General features: G+C 45.7%; 1 protein-coding gene across 1 annotated transcript; it reads right to left on the reverse strand.

The window, feature by feature from the left end:
- Positions 1 to 1,456: 1,456 nt before the first annotated feature.
- LOC132875969 (trace amine-associated receptor 4-like) lies at positions 1,457 to 14,277 on the reverse strand. The gene is made up of 2 exons (XM_060913138.1): positions 14,204 to 14,277; positions 1,457 to 2,528 (listed from the first exon to the last, which is right to left on the reverse strand). The coding sequence occupies exons 1-2, from the start codon at positions 14,275 to 14,277 to the stop codon at positions 1,457 to 1,459; spliced, it is 1,146 nt and encodes a 381-aa protein (XP_060769121.1).
- Between the last annotated feature and the right edge of the window lie 1,300 nt (positions 14,278 to 15,577).

The following is a 15,577-nucleotide window of genomic DNA, read 5'->3' on the forward strand; positions in this document are numbered from 1 at the left end:
AAAAACTTCCATAACTATTCCGAAGTTGCCTTCATTTACTTCCCTGAGTGGCAGGACCAACTGATATGATAGTCAGGATTATAGTTGTGGGCTGACTGCTCCAGACTGGAACTAAATTCAGGAATTCTTATAGTGTTTTAGTTTCTTATAGTGTTTGATAGGGGCGGCACGGTGGTGTAGTGGTTAGCGCTGTTGCCTCACAGCAAGAAGGTCCTGGGTTCGAGCCCCGGGGCCGGCGAGGGCCTTTCTGTGTGGAGTTTGCATGTTCTCCCCGTGTCCGCATGGGTTTCCTCCGGGTGCTCCGGTTTCCCCCACAGTCCAAAGACATGCAGGTTAGGTTAACTGGTGACTCTAAATTGACCGTAGGTGTGAATGTGAGTGTGAATGGTTGTCTGTGTCTATGTGTCAGCCCTGTGATGACCTGGCAACTTGTCCAGGGTGTACCCCGCCTTTCGCCCATAGTCAGCTGGGATAGGCTCCAGCTTGCCTGCGACCCTGTAGAAGGATAAAGCAGCTACAGATAATGAGATGAGATGGGATGAGATAGTGTTTGATACTTTGGCAAGGAGATCAAGCTGATTATGGTAGACAGGTGTGTATGCATGTTTATGTAAACATGTTTATGGACATGGGTGAAGCCATGGCCTAAAGGTTAGTGAAGCAGGTTTGGGATGGAAAGGTCATCAGTTCAATTCCCTAGACCAGCAGGAATGGCTGAAGTACCCTTGAGCAAGGTACCTAACCCCCAACTGCTTGTTGTATGTCGCTCTGGATAACAGTGTCTGCTAAATACCTGTAATGCAACATGATAATGGCAGCACTGCAAATATTTAAGTCTTGAGTTGGGGAACCTGCTCAAATTTTTTTTTTCTTACAAACCTTCAGATTAGCAGTTAATTAAAGATTATGCTGAAATTCAGTTTTTCCTTGATTTTCACCAAACTCCTATTTCCCTGGATATAAATAAAGTTTATTGTGACATTATCATCTGAACAGCACAACAACAATGACATTGAAAGAGCATTAACTGTTGCTGACTTTCCATCACTGTATGCCACAATACCAATATAGGTCACATGGTTCACATTTGTATTTGTGTCCATGGCACATTCATACCTTTTTTCTTTTTTTTTTAAAGATAGACAAAATAGTACACTACACACATTTACATAAGTTTTCAGCACCCTAATCTAGAAAGGATCTATTCTGACACTGTTATTTCTGCTTTTTTACTTTCACTTCCTCTACTTGAATACTACTTACAGTGTTTCCTGTAAATGTTTTAAACCTGGCCCTGAAGCTATGCACAAATAGTTGTATATAGCACGTACCTGAATTTCAAAACAATATGAATGATGATTATGAAGACCAGTACAAAAATATGAAATTTGATCCATGTTATGGATATAAACATCAAAATTGCATTTTATGCCAGGAACAATTCTGCCCAGGAGAATCACTGAAGCACTAAGTTGCTTGAGCTTTTCAAGTGAAAAAGGTATCTTACAATGATAATCTTAAATGCCTTCTGAAAACGTGGATAGAAAAATCCATAGACCAGAGGGTTAAACATGGAATTAAAGTAACCAAACCAGATCAGTGCATCAAAAACATCAAGAGGGGTTGAATAGTTGAGAAATGGATCAATAACAAGGGTGAGAAAAAAAGGCAGCCAACACAAAAGGAAAACACCCATAACAATACCCAGAGTTTTCGCTGCTTTTCTCTCCCTCTGGTCCGATAATTGTTTTTTTGTCTCACCAGGTGTGAGCACAGCAGTTCTATCAGAAATTAATCTTGCCTGTTTTCTTGCAACATAAAAAATTTTAAGGTACAAACAGGTCATTATAGCTCCTGGAATATAAAAGTTAAGAAGTGGAGCGATAACACCCCATTCCTTGTTAAAAATCAGAACACAGTTTCCAACACAGGGGTTTAACATTTGTTCATCCAAACCAGCAATGTTAATTTTGGAAAACACAACCCCAAAGCTGAACATGCAAGAAAAAATCCAAACGACAGCGATGCACACTGCCACATTTCCATTTGTCACCTTCATCTTATAACCCAGAGGATCGGTAATGGCCATGAACCTGTCAACAGAAACCAAACAGAGGTGCAGGATGGAGGCAATACTTAGTGTCATGTCTAAACTGGAATGGATTTGACACAACATATCTCCCAAGAACCAGCAGCCTTCCACCCACCGTACCGTACTGAAAGGCATGACCAGACATCCCAACATGAAGTCCACAAAGGCCAAGGATAGGATGATGAAGTGAGTCGGCGAATGCAGCTGTTTAAAATGGGAAATAGTGATGATGACCAACAGATTCCCAAAGACAGTCATAAGGATAGCAGTTAGTGTTACAAAGTACATGGCCACTCTAGTGACAAAGAAGCGTGCCGTTTGGAGGCAGGAGTCAGGCTGGTGTGGGAAGCAGAGCAGCAAAATCTCCACATCAGTGTTATTCATCAACAGTGTGTTGAGCCAAACAAATTCACAAGTGTCCTTTACAAGTATAATTCTGCTCAATAATATGAATATCAATCAACAATTAAAGCACAAATGCCAACATGTGAAACAAAACATATTAAAGTTACTTCAGCAGACAGATCACATCAACATCTAGCAGGTATCTTTTGCATGCCCACAAAGTACAGATATGAAACCAAGACACTGCTCTATACTCACTTATATGTTTTGGTGTTTAAAAGGCAACCAGTAGAAATGCTTCATGGTGACATCATCATATTTGCATGAAGGTCCTTGGTGAAAGGTTTGTTTGTAATTTGCTCGGAACACCATTGTTACCAGCTTTCTTGTTGATCCTAATATTGCCTGTTCTGTTTTTTCTGGTCAATCTCATTGTTATACAATACACCATTATAACTAAAGATTCAATACAGTAATCTCACCAACACAGAGATACAATAAATAATGATTTAAAGTTCACAGTTCAATGAGTGACAGTATTAGCTTGACAAAAATAGACGAGTCACTTAATTTTTAATTTTCCTGAGGGAACCCTCCCAAAGGGATCAATAAAGTGTTATCTATCTATCTATCTATCTATCTATCTATCTATCTATCTATCTATCTATCTATCTATCTATCTATCTATCTATCTATCTATCTATCTATCTATCACCATACAGACACAGCTATGCTTTTTGCACAAGAGTGAAGTTTAGTGTCCAGTCTTGAATTTTCAGTGATGATGAGGAATTTGAAAATTGTCCCATGTGCACCATGAGCTTGAGATTAGATTTGTTATGCCCTCTTTTCACTCATAAAATCAACCCCTTGGTTTGAGCTGATTTGTAATTCGGTTATTGTCCTGCGACAATGGTCAACCTTATTGTTACACAACACACCATTATAACATATAGAAGATACAAAATCAGATTCAATACAGTAATCTCACCAACACACAGATACTATAAATAATGATTTAAAGTTTACAGTTCAATGAGTAACAGTATTAGCTTGACAAAAACAAATGTATTGTAGATGAAAAAATTGTCTGTCAAATATGCATAAATAAAAATGTGAGCTCTGAACTGTTTAGTTTTTGTTATGATTTTGAAATCAGTGTACAGGAGCCTTACTGTTTTGACTATGTAGTTTATATTCTTACAAACACGAAACACTGGCATTTGAAAGAAGGAGTTGATTAATTAAGCTTTCTGAAACCATGCAGAAACAGCTATGCTTTTTGCACAAGAGTGAAGTTTAGTGTCCAGTCTTGAATTTTCAGTGATGATGAGGAATTTGAAAATTGTCCCATGTGCTACATGAGCTAGAGATTAGATTTGTTAGAAGAAGAAGAAACCTTTATTCGTCACATGCACACTTCAAGCACAGTGAAATTCATCCTCTGCATTTAACCCATCTGAAGCAGTGAACACACGTTATGTCCTCTTTTCACTCATAAAATCAACTCCTTGGTTTGAGCTGATTTGTAATTCGGTTATTGTCCTGCCACATTGTTAGACTATTGACCTTCATCCTGTAAATTTCTAACAGTGGTGTACAATCAGTATTATCATGCATGATTTCCCCATGGGGGAAAATAATACATTACTTAATGAGTCCAGTTGGTAAATGAAAGCTGGGGTGTATTTGCTGAGGCTCATGTTTTGGTTGCCCAAAACTTAACTCGTCTAAAAATGGTAGCTAACGACAAAAAAAACAAAAAACAAACAAAAAAAAACCAAACAAAGATTGATGAACTAGTTAGCTAGTTAAGTGCATTAATACATATTAATGAAAAATAATAGGGTACTTGCATCCACCGGGATTGTGACTTCATCTTCATTCTGGCCTGATTAAGACTTTCATGTAACATATTTTGCTTTGCCCTTGGTTTTTGGGTTAGGTTTGAGACCACTGACAAAAGCATTTTGTATCTCTCCCTGACCAGGTGATAGGCATTCAGTAAGTCCAATTTTGTGAAAACAATGGCCCTGTGGAGGGGCTTTAATGCTGAATGAATCAAGTACAGATGGTACATGTTCTTGATGGTGAAGTTTAATCCATGGTAATCAAAGCACAGACACAGGGAGCAATCTTTTTTCACCAGTACTGACAGGGGAAGAAGAGGGTCATATGATGCCAGCAGCAAGGAAGTCATTAATGTACACCTCCATGGTCTCTCTCTCTCTCTCTCTCTCTCTCTCTCTTTGGATGGGACAGGTTGTGCAGCTGATTCATGGGTAGTTATTCTCCCAGGAGGATATTTGTGGCACAATCATAAGAGCAATGTAGGGGTAGAGAAAAGGCACAATACTCACAGAACATCTCCCCCAGATCACCAGATCATGATATTCATCAGAAACATTGGCAGGTGTCGGGACTCAGAGATGGATGAGGATGCAGTGAGGAAGGGCTGACTGCAGGCATTAGGAATGACAGGACGAGTTCCAGCTGACTATGTTTCTGGTAGACCAGTCAATGTGGGGATTGTGTTGCTGTAGCTATGGGTGATCAGGGACTACATGGGTATGAGGAGAAGAGAGAAGGTTTAAGATGAAAAGAACCTTCCATCCAACACCCTGGCAGCCAGGGGGGTTCCAGTGGCTCATAGGAAATACCAGCTTGGAGAGCAAAGTTCTCATCTAAGAAATTCTCCTCATCAACAGAATCTACTAACACTAACAGTATCAGGGACTGTTGGTTTATGCACAAGTAAGCTTGAAGCTGCATTCTAGGCAGAGGGGCAAAAAGAAGGTAATTGGCTCACCTGAACCCCCATACAGGCGAGTCTTCACTTTTGGCCGAATGGGACAGGGTGGCAAGGAAATGACCAGAGTCCTAAACTCCACTGAATATCCTGTGACACTACAGGAGCCTTGGTGGAGAACGAGAAGGAGTTTGGCAACACCCTTTCCTCCAACTGAATGATTAAAACCCTTTTTCATTGCTGTGATAAAGCTGGCAAAAAAGAGAACTAATCAACAAATCAATAGTTGATTCTGCCACTTCACAGCAGTGACCCACCACTAGTGCATTCCCTCTTAGCAACCACATGATGTAAGTTACTTTGGAATTATCTGTGGAGTAGGTTGACAGCTGTTGTTTGAACACTAGGGAGCACAAAAACGAAAGCTCCTTCAGTTTCCCCAAGTAGTGCTCTGGCTCAGATCCATGAGACTCTCTAGGTGTGGGTGTTGGTGAAGTTTGATGGGTTCATGGTGCAGATTGTCTGGGCTACCAATGCTGGTTAGGCTGGTTTCCAGGTGCAGGCTGAGTGAGATCTGTAGAGACATGGTCCACCTGGTTACCAATCTGTACAACATGAGAGGATAGGGATCGGATGTTCTCCATAACTTCTTGAAGGAGTTGGTCATGCTTTTCAAGTAGCAACCCCTGACTGGCAAGGGATTGATGAATGACCAGTGATATGAAACAAGTTCAGTTACACAAATTGAAACATAGCGATTTTCTATGCTATGGAAAGTCCACACTATAATGACAGGCGTACTAACACCTTCTGCACGCTTCGGCAGCGCATTGATATCTGAGCTCCATATCAATGCGCTGCCGAAGCGCGCAGAAGGTGTTAGTATGCCTGTCATTATAGTGTGGACTTTCCATAGCATAGAAAATCGCTATGTTTCAATTTGTGTAACTGAACTTGTTTCATATCACTGGTCATATAAACCTATGTAAACAGGAAAAACGCGGAAGAGTTTGGTCGCATCTAACTACAGCCCCAAAAAATACCATTGGCTATGCTGAGCCTAGCTACATTGCTAACAGGAGTGACAGCACGTCTGACTGCGTCTGACTGACTGGGAGGTCGTGCAAAGCTCGGACAGGTACGGAGCAGCTCGTCTCAATTCAGATAAGAGCATATTTCATTATGGAAGTACGGTGGGCTGTTCCTTTAAGCCAGTACATGTCCAGGCCCATCTGAAGTTTGCTAGAGAGCATTTGGATGATCCAGAAGAGGATTGGGAGAATGTCATATGGTCAGATGAAACCAAAATAGAACTTTTTGGTAAAAACTCAACTTGTCGTGTTTGGAGGAGAAAGAATGCTGAGTTGCATCCAAAGAACACCATACCTACTGTGAAGCATGGGGGTGGAAACATCATGCTTTGGGGCTATGTTTCTGCAAAGGGACCAGGACGACTGATCCATGTAAAGGAAAGAATGAATGGGGCCATGTACCATATCATGAGATTTTGAGTGAAAACCTCCTTCCATCAGCAAGGGCATTGAAGATGAAATGTGGCTGGGTCTTTCAGCATGACAATGATCCCAAACACACCGCCCGGGCAATGAAGGAGTGGCTTTGTAAGAAGCATTTCAAGGTCCTGGAGTGGCCTAGCCAGTCTCCAGATCTCAACCCCATAGAAAATCTTTGGAGGGAGTTGAAAGTCCGTGTTGCCCAGCGACAGCCCCAAAACATCACTGCTCTAGAGGAGATCTGCATGGAGGAATGGGCCAAAATACCAGCAACAGTGTGTGAAAACCTTGTGAAGACTTACAGAAAACGTTTGACCTCTGTCATTGCCAATAAAGGGTATATAACAAAGAATTGAGATGAACTTTTGTTATTGACCAAATACTTATTTTCCACCATAATTTGCAAATAAATTCTTTAAAAATCAGACAATGTGGTTTTCTGGATTTTTTTCTCATTTTGTCTCTCATAGTTGAGGTATACCTATGATGAAAATTACAGGCCTCTCTCATCTTTTTAAGTGGGATAACTTGCACAATTGGTGACTGACTAAATACTTTTTTGCCTCACTGTACACACACACACACACACACACACACACACACACACACACACACACACACACACACATAAATTGGTGCAAATAAACAAACAGTCAAGGGCCCTTGAGGTATAGCAGGTAAACATGAAAGAAGCAGTAGAAACAAACTAGCAGCTGTTAAGGTGAGGTAGTGCGAAATAGTGCAAATGAGCGAGGTAAAGTGAGATGTGCAGTCCCTGAGTTCAGTGTGTTAATGAACGATGAGATGTGTGTGTGTGTGTGTGTGTGTGTGTGTGTGTGTTTTGGGGGGGGAAACTGTGAGGATGACATGTCAGATGCTGAAGGGGGGGGCAGGGGGGTATGCGAGCAGAATCTGTGGCACGGGGCAGAGGGGGGAGGAGGGGCAGAACAGGGAGGGAGTTGAGCCTCCTGACCGCCTGGTGAAAGAAACTGTTCTTGAGCCTGCTGGTTTTGGCCTGGAGACTCCGCAGTCTCCTCCCCAACGGCAGCAGACTGAAGAGGCTGTGAGATGGGTGGGTGGGGTCACCTGCAATCCTGATGGCTTTGTGGGTGAGGCAGGAGTTATAAATATCCATTAGAGAAGGGAGAGAGAGACACCAATGATCCTCTCAGCTGCTCTCATGATGCACTGCAGAGTCTTGCAGCAGGACATGGTGCAGGCGCTGTACCACACAGTGATGCAGCTGGTCAGGATGTTCTCGATGATGCCTCTGTAGAAAGTGTGCATGATGGGGGCCAGGGCTCTTGCTCTCCTCAGTTTGCGGAGGAAGTGCAGTTGCTGTTGGGCTTTTTTGGCCAGTGATGCAGTGTTGTTGCTCCAGGACAGGTCTTCAGAGATGTGTACACCCAGAAACTTGGTGCTGCTCACCCTCTCCACTGCAGCACCGTCAATAGATAGTGGAGCATGCTGGGTGTGCTCTCTCCTGAAGTCCACAACAATCTCCTTCGTCTTCTCCATGTTCAGATGGAGATTGTTGTCCTTGCACCACATGGCCAAGCGGCTCACCTCACTCCTGTAGATTGTCTCATTGCCATTGTTGATGAGACCCACCACAGTGGTGTCATCCGCAAACTTAATGAAGAGATTAGAGTTGGATGTTGGTGTGCAGTCGTGGGTCAGCAGAGTGAAGAGGAGGGGGCTTAGCACACATCCTTGGGGGGCCCCCGTGCTCAATGTGATGGTGCTGGAGGAGTTGCTGCTGGCCCATACAGTCTGTGGTCTCCCTGTCAGGAAGTCCAGCAGCCAGTTGCACAGGGAGGTGTTGAGTCCCAACTGGTCCAGTTTATGAATGAGCTGCTGAGGAATGATTGTGTTGAATGCTGAGCTAAAGTCTATGAACAGCATTCTGACATGCGAGTCTTTTGTCTCCAGGTGGGTGAGGGCTGAGTGGAGGGCAGTGGAGATGGCGTCATCGGTCGAACGGTTGGACTTATATGCAAACTGGAAAGGGTCCAGGGCGGGGGGAGGGCAGACTTGATATGACGCATGACTAGCCGCTCGAAGCACTTCATGAGGATGGGAGTGAGTGCGACAGGGCGGTAGTCATTGAAGCAGGAGGGAGATGGCTTCTTCGGGACCGGGATGATGGTGGTGGTTTTGAGGCACGTGGGGACAACAGCCTGGCTCAATGAGATGTTGAAGATATCTGTAAAGACATCTGTGAGCTCCTCGGCACAGTCTCTCAGGACACGACCAGGAATGTTATCAGGACCCGGGGCTTTCCGTGCATTTGTCGTCCTGAGAGCTCTCCTCACGCTGTCTGGGGACAGCGTCAACACCTGGTCGCCGGGACGTGGTGGGGTCTTCTGTGCCGTGGTGCTGTTGTCTGCCTCAAAGCAAGCGAAGAAGTTGTTCAACTGATTCAGCAGAGACGTGGAGTTGTCACAGGTCTGTGGTGAGGGCTTGTAGTCTGTGATGGTCTGAATCCCCCACCACAGGTTCCTGGTGTCTCTGCTGTCATTGAAATGGTCAGCAATGTACCTGGAATACTGTCTCTTGGCCACCCTGATGCCTTGTGACAGATTGGCCCTAGCTGTCCTCAGGCCCACCTCGTCCCCAGCTCTGAAGGCGGCGTTCCGAGCCCACAGGAGCCTGTGGACTTCCCCTGTCAGCCATGGCTTCTGATTGGCCCGAATGGAGATGGTTCTGGTGACAGTAACATCATCCATGCACTTCCTCATGTAGGCAGTGATGGTCTCCGTGTACTCCTGGAGATCTGTGATGTTGCTGTAGGTGGCCGCCTGTCTTAACATGGTCCAGTCAGTGGTGGAAAAACAATCCTGGAGTGCTTCTGAGGACCCCTCTGGCCACACGCATATCTGTTTTGTTGCTGGTTTGGTGACTTTAACCAGCGGCCTGTATGCTGGCATTAGCATAACAGTGGAGTGATCTGAGGCCCCAAGGTGGGGGAGGAGTAGGGCTTTGTTGGCATCTTTATGCATGGTGTAAACATTGTCCAGAGTATTGTTTCCATGTGTGGGAAAGTTGAAATGACCATAGAGTTTTGGAAACATGCTCTTGGGGTTTGCATGATTGAAATCCCCAGCCAGGATGAGGAAAGCATCTGGGTGGGCTGTCTGCTGCTCACTGATGTGCTGATAGAGTTCATTCAGTGCTTCACTCCTGTTGTTATTGGAGCCGGGAGGGATGTATAATGCTACCAGCAATATGGCTATAAATTCCCTCGGCAGGTAGAATGGCCGGTACTTAATAATCATAAACTCCACCAGTGGTGAGCAGTGTTTGCAGACCACAACAGCATCACGGCACCAGGCATCACTGATGTAAACACAGAGTCCTCCACCGTGAGTCTTCCCCCCCCCCTTGACTAGCGCTCTGTCTGACCGGTAGCATGTTAGCCGGGCTAGCTGAATGGCACAGTCTGGGACACTGTCGTTAAGCCATGTTTCCGCAAATACAAGGACACAGCACTCACTCACAGAATTAAAAGATGAGCAGAGCAGGCAGACAGAATCCAACTTGTTGTCCAGTGAGCGTACGTTGGCCAGAGTGATGGTAGGGATAGCCAGCTGGTGAGGGCTAGCCGCTAGCCTAGTTCGGATACCTCCACGCTTGCCTCTCTTCTGCTTCCGCATGTTCCGCTTGTGGTGCTTCCACTGCAGGCTGGATGCAGGAGTGGGGGTCGGTGATTGAGCAGGCCTCAGGAGCAAACCATAGTCACATAACACTTCTGCGTCCGCTGGATTTATATCCGTGAATATAGTTCTGCGGATGTTGAGCAGAAACTCACGGGAGTATGTGCACCTTGAGACTGATGGACGCAACAAAGACGAACAGATACACACTGTTTTAAAACACAAAAAACATGAAAACACTGTTCTGTCAGGACAGAGAGGAGCCGCTGTGTGTGTGCGTGCCCCCATCTTAGATTTTAAAATCTGATTAGTCCTGCAAGAGGAGTAGCAATTTTTGTGAAATTGCATTTGACTCCTGCTTAGCTATATCCATGGCAGGTGGCACCACTTTCTTTTTGGAATATGTCTTTAGAATCTTCTGGGTGAGTTTCAGTGAAAACATCCCAGCAGTTTATGAACAGTAGTGTTTGGTTTAAATTAATAAAGTTTTTTGTTTACATCCATCTGTCTCAGGAGACAATGGAGTGTGCACCAAGGATTAGTCTGCAGTTGGGTTGCAGTGCTTGCTGTGGCTGCACAGCCCTATCCTGGAATGGCAGACTCTGTTGCGGTTGCTGCAGATATAGCCTGCACCTGGCTCTGTGGGTGCTGATGCTGCCCTCTGCACTCTCTCCTCTCTTCCCACTGCCCCTCTCTCCTCTGCTCACTCATCTGAATGCCTGCCTTGATGGCAAGCCTCCAGTGGCTGCAGTCTGCAGCTACAGATCAAATCAAATCAAGTTTATTTGTACAGCGCTTTTAACAATAAACATTGTCGCAAAGCAGCTTTACAGAATTTGAACGACTTAAAACATGAGCTAATTTTATCCCTAATCTATCCCCAATGAGCAAGCCTGTGGCGACGGTGGCAAGGAAAAACTCCCTCAGATGACATGAGGAAGAAACCTCGAGAGGAACCAGACTCAAAAGGGAACCCATCCTCATTTGGGCAACAACAGACAGCCTGACTATAATATTAACAGTTTTAACAGGTATAACCCTCAACTGTCCTCATGGGGCCGTCCTTCACAGGAGTGGGGCGATAAAACTCCGACCAGACACAGGGCACCAGGATGGATCAAGCAGGTCCGAGGGGCAGAAGAGGCCAGCATCTCAATCCCAGGATCAACATGTAACTCAGAGGGACAGATGGGGGGGGGGAGAGAGAGAGAGAAAGAAAACACGTTGTTAGGTATGCCCTAAAAATGACAAGTATTAAATCTGTGTGGTAGGCTCGCAGAGACGAGAGTCTTTACATCAGGCATGACGCACAATGGCATGTTAATATGGTAAAAAATATATCATGACCTGCTCTGGCTGGATGCTTGATTGGGTGATGGGAGCACACTCCTCAGCAATGATGAGATGCAGATGGGACTCTTAGGCCTGGCCAAGACAATTCAGTTACATTTCACCGGGTCTGGGACATGCGACAGAATGTCTGACGGCCGATTCCCTGCAGGCTACGATAGCCAGTCGAGGTCCCCACCGTCTCCACCAAAAGATTTCCTGTTGACTCCATGTAACTCAGAGGGACAGATTTGGGGTGGGGGGGGGGGAAGAGAAAGAAAACACAGGTGGTTAGGTATGCCCAATGTCACCTGAATAAGTAGGAACAGTATACATATTGCACCGAGTACAAGCAGGGACTCCGGCAACTAACTATGACAGCATAACTAAAAGGAGAGAGCCAGAAGGTAACACAGGCATGAGGGAGCCCCGGGACATAAAGCAGCCAGCCACTGCACCGTCAACAAACTCGAGTGAGCAAGCGAGTGGGGACTGACAGCATCCATACCTACTACAGCTTCCCAACCTGCTGGGTTGAGATTGCCTGCCTTCAAATCACATTTTCAAATGCCTTTGTAGCAATGAACACGCCTTCCTGCAGGTCTAGAGCCAATGGCAAGCTCGCCATACAGCATGTCCTTGGGGATTCGGCAATCCAGCATACGACTGACATGGCCAAGTCAGCGCAAGCACCTCTGGGTAAACAAGGCGAACATGCTTGGTATTCCCACCTGTGCCAGGATGCACTTGCTTGCAACACATTCTTGCCAAGTGATGCCCAGAATCCTTCTAAGGCAGCACACATGGAAAGCATTGAGTCTGCACTTTTGACAGGAGTTCAGGGTCCATTCTTCACTGCCACGTTCGTGGAATCTGGCTGTAATCAGACCTCAATCCACCAAAGCATGGTGCAAGGTGAGGCATTGGGGTGAGCAGAAGTTGTGAAGGTTTTGTGTGTGCATAGGGATGTTCACAAATATCCACTAGTGTCTGTCCACATTCTATTTCAGGGTGAAAAGCATAGCATAAAGGCAGGCATTAACCCATGCCTCACTTACCCACTGATGCTGGGAACTGATTGGCTGGGGTTTAGAGGTTTAATGAAACACATAGTAGAGGGTGGGTTCTGCAGCAACACATCACGTGGGGATCCCGGTGTGGCATTGACTGGGGAAGCTGTCACAGAGCCCTCTATGTCAGCACCACATTAGGGTGATACGAGGAGTGGGGAGCAGGCTGCCCGCCCTCCCTTTTTCAGGGATTCCCTCGAGGATTTCCCATTAGAGCAGATGTGAGACAAGATGCTGTGTCATTCCACGTGGCTCACTTCAATCCGATGGCCAGACATCGAGGTCAGGATAAAACACTTGCCTGAATAATGGCCTGGTTCTTTTGGCCAGGGATTCGCAGGGATGTCTGTCAGTGGTGTGCCACGTGCCACGAATGCCAATTAATAAATCCAGCAGCCACTCAAAAAAGCGCCTTTGCGCCATCTCCATCTAATCGAGACCCCCTTCGAGAGGATTGGCATGGATCTTATTGGGTCATTAGATCGGTCAGCATGGGGACATCCCTTTATTTTAATTCTGGTGGACTATGGAACACGATATCTGGAAGCAGTGCCTCTCTGCAATATTTCAGCATGCAGTATTGCAGAGGCACTCTTCTGCATTATCTCCTGAGTCGAGATTCCCAAAGACAACCTGAATGACTAAGGCAATACATTTATGTCACAAACACTTTGTGAGCTGTATGGGTTGTTATGAATTAAATCCATCTGCACCAGCATTTATCACCCACAAACAGATGACTTCATGGAATGATTCAATCAAACACTTAAAAATCTAATTCAGAAGTTTGTAAGTGAAGATGCACGTAATTGGGATAAATGACTTGAGCCCCTGTTATTTGCAGTAGAAGAGGTCCCACAAGCCTCCACAGGATTTTCTCTGATTGATTTGATATACGGGCGTAAGCCTCACGGTATGTTGGACATGATGCGGGAAAACTGAGAGGAAGGACCTTCACCTAGTAAGAATGAAATTCAGTACATTCTCAAACCTGCATGCAAAGCTCCACACCCTCACACACTTAACCCAGGATAATTTACGGCAGGCACAAGAACGTCAAGCCCGCCTGTACAACAGGGGCATGCACCTTAAAAAGTTCACTTCAGGAGATAAAGTACTCGTATTATTTCCCACTTTGAGCTCCATATTAGTCATCAAGTGGCAAGGGCCCTTCAAGGTCATATGGCAAATCAGGGATGTCGACTGTGAGGTGAGGTGAATGGATAAGGGAGGGGCACTACAAATATACCACCTCAACCTGCTAAAACATTGGAATCAAGGGGTCCCTGTGGCATTGGTGTTGGTAGTTCCAGAGAATGCAGATCTGGGGCCAGTGGTAAAAACAAAAGTAACTACTCAAACCACTCCAGTCCCCTGTGGAGACCACCTTTCACCGGCCCAACTCACAGAGGTTGCCAGGTTGCAAAAGGAATTTTCTGAGGTATTCTCACCCCTTCCCGGCCGCACCCAACTCAAAGAACACCACATTGAAATGCCCCAGGGGTGGTGGTGCATAGTCGTCCATACTGCTTACCTGAACACAAGAAAAAGGTGGTTCAGGATTAACTCAAGGCCATGCTTGAAATGGGCATAATCAAGGAGTCCCACAGTGACTGGAGCATGCTGGTGGTCCTGGTTCCCAAAACCGATGGGTTGGTCCAGTTCTGTGTGGACTACAAAAAAGTCAACATGGTGTCTAAAATTGACATGCACCCAAAGCCTCGCAGTAATGAGTTGCTCAATTGATAAGGCACTGCTTGCTTTTATTCGACACTGGACTTGACAAAGGGATATTGGCAGATCCCCTTGACTCCTCTATCCCGGGAGAAAATGGCCTTTTCCACACTGTTTGGATTACACCAATTTGTCACACTTCCTTTTGGGTTATTTGGGGATCCCGCCACATCCCAGCAGCTCATGGACAAGATGCACTGCCCCCACACTGCCTCTGTATCAGCCTACCTCAATGACATAATTATATATAGCAATGATTGGCTGTGGCACCTAGAACACCTTAGGGCTGTCTTAGAGTTGCTGAGGCATGTGGGTTTCACAGCTAACCTAAAAAGTGTGCGATTGGGCTGGTGGAAATATGGTATCTGGGTTTCCACTTGGGTCATGGGCAGGTGCATCCCTAAATTGACAAGACTGCAGAAATTGTAGCTTGTCTGAGGCCCAAGACCAAAAAGGGGGTGAGGCAGTTCCTGGGGCTGGCTGGATTATCACAAGTTCATACCTAATCATTTGGATGTCACCAGCCCACTGACTGATCTCACTAAAAAGGGGGCACCAGATCTGGTCCAGTAAATGGAGCAGTGCCAACAGGCCTTCACCAAGGTAAAAGCTGCATTGTGTGTGTGTGGGGGGGAGTTCTACACTCCCCTGACTTCTCTCTCCCTTTTATTTTACAGACAGACGCATCAGAGAGAGGGCTGGGGGCCATTCTGTCCAAGAAGGTGGAGGGTGAGGAATGTTCAGTGCTGTACATCAGCTGTAAACTCGTGATGCGTGAAAGTAAGTCCAGCACCATTGAAAAAGAGTGCCTGGGCATCAAGTGGGCAGTCCTCACCCTCCAAAACTACCTGCTGGGGTGCTCTTTCAACCTCTGTTTGGACCGAGCGCCCTGCCAGTGGCTCCACCACATGAAGGTTGCCAATGCGCGGATCACCTGTTGGTATCTTGCCCTCCAGCCATTAAAATTCAAGGTGGTCCACAGGCCAGGGGTGCAGATGGTGCTGGCGGACTTTCTGTCCTGTCGAGGGAAGTCTGCTACAGGCCAAATGGTTCCCTGGCCTGAATCAAATTTTGTATTGATTATAAATTAC

The sequence above is a fragment of the Neoarius graeffei genome, chromosome 2 (assembly GCF_027579695.1).
Source record: "Neoarius graeffei isolate fNeoGra1 chromosome 2, fNeoGra1.pri, whole genome shotgun sequence".
In the NCBI taxonomy this organism is placed as follows: domain Eukaryota; kingdom Metazoa; phylum Chordata; class Actinopteri; order Siluriformes; family Ariidae; genus Neoarius; species Neoarius graeffei.

What these genes read in the sequence shown, in the direction of transcription:
- LOC132875969 (XM_060913138.1), bottom strand. Translation starts at nt 14,277, where the DNA reads ATGGACGACTATGCACCACCACCCCTGGGGCATTTCAATGTGGTGTTC. An exon ending in TTGGGTGCGGCCGGGAAGGG is followed by an intron (nt 2,529 to 14,203) that starts GTGAGAATACCT and finishes ATTATTGAGCAG; the next exon opens with AATTATACTTGTAAAGGACA.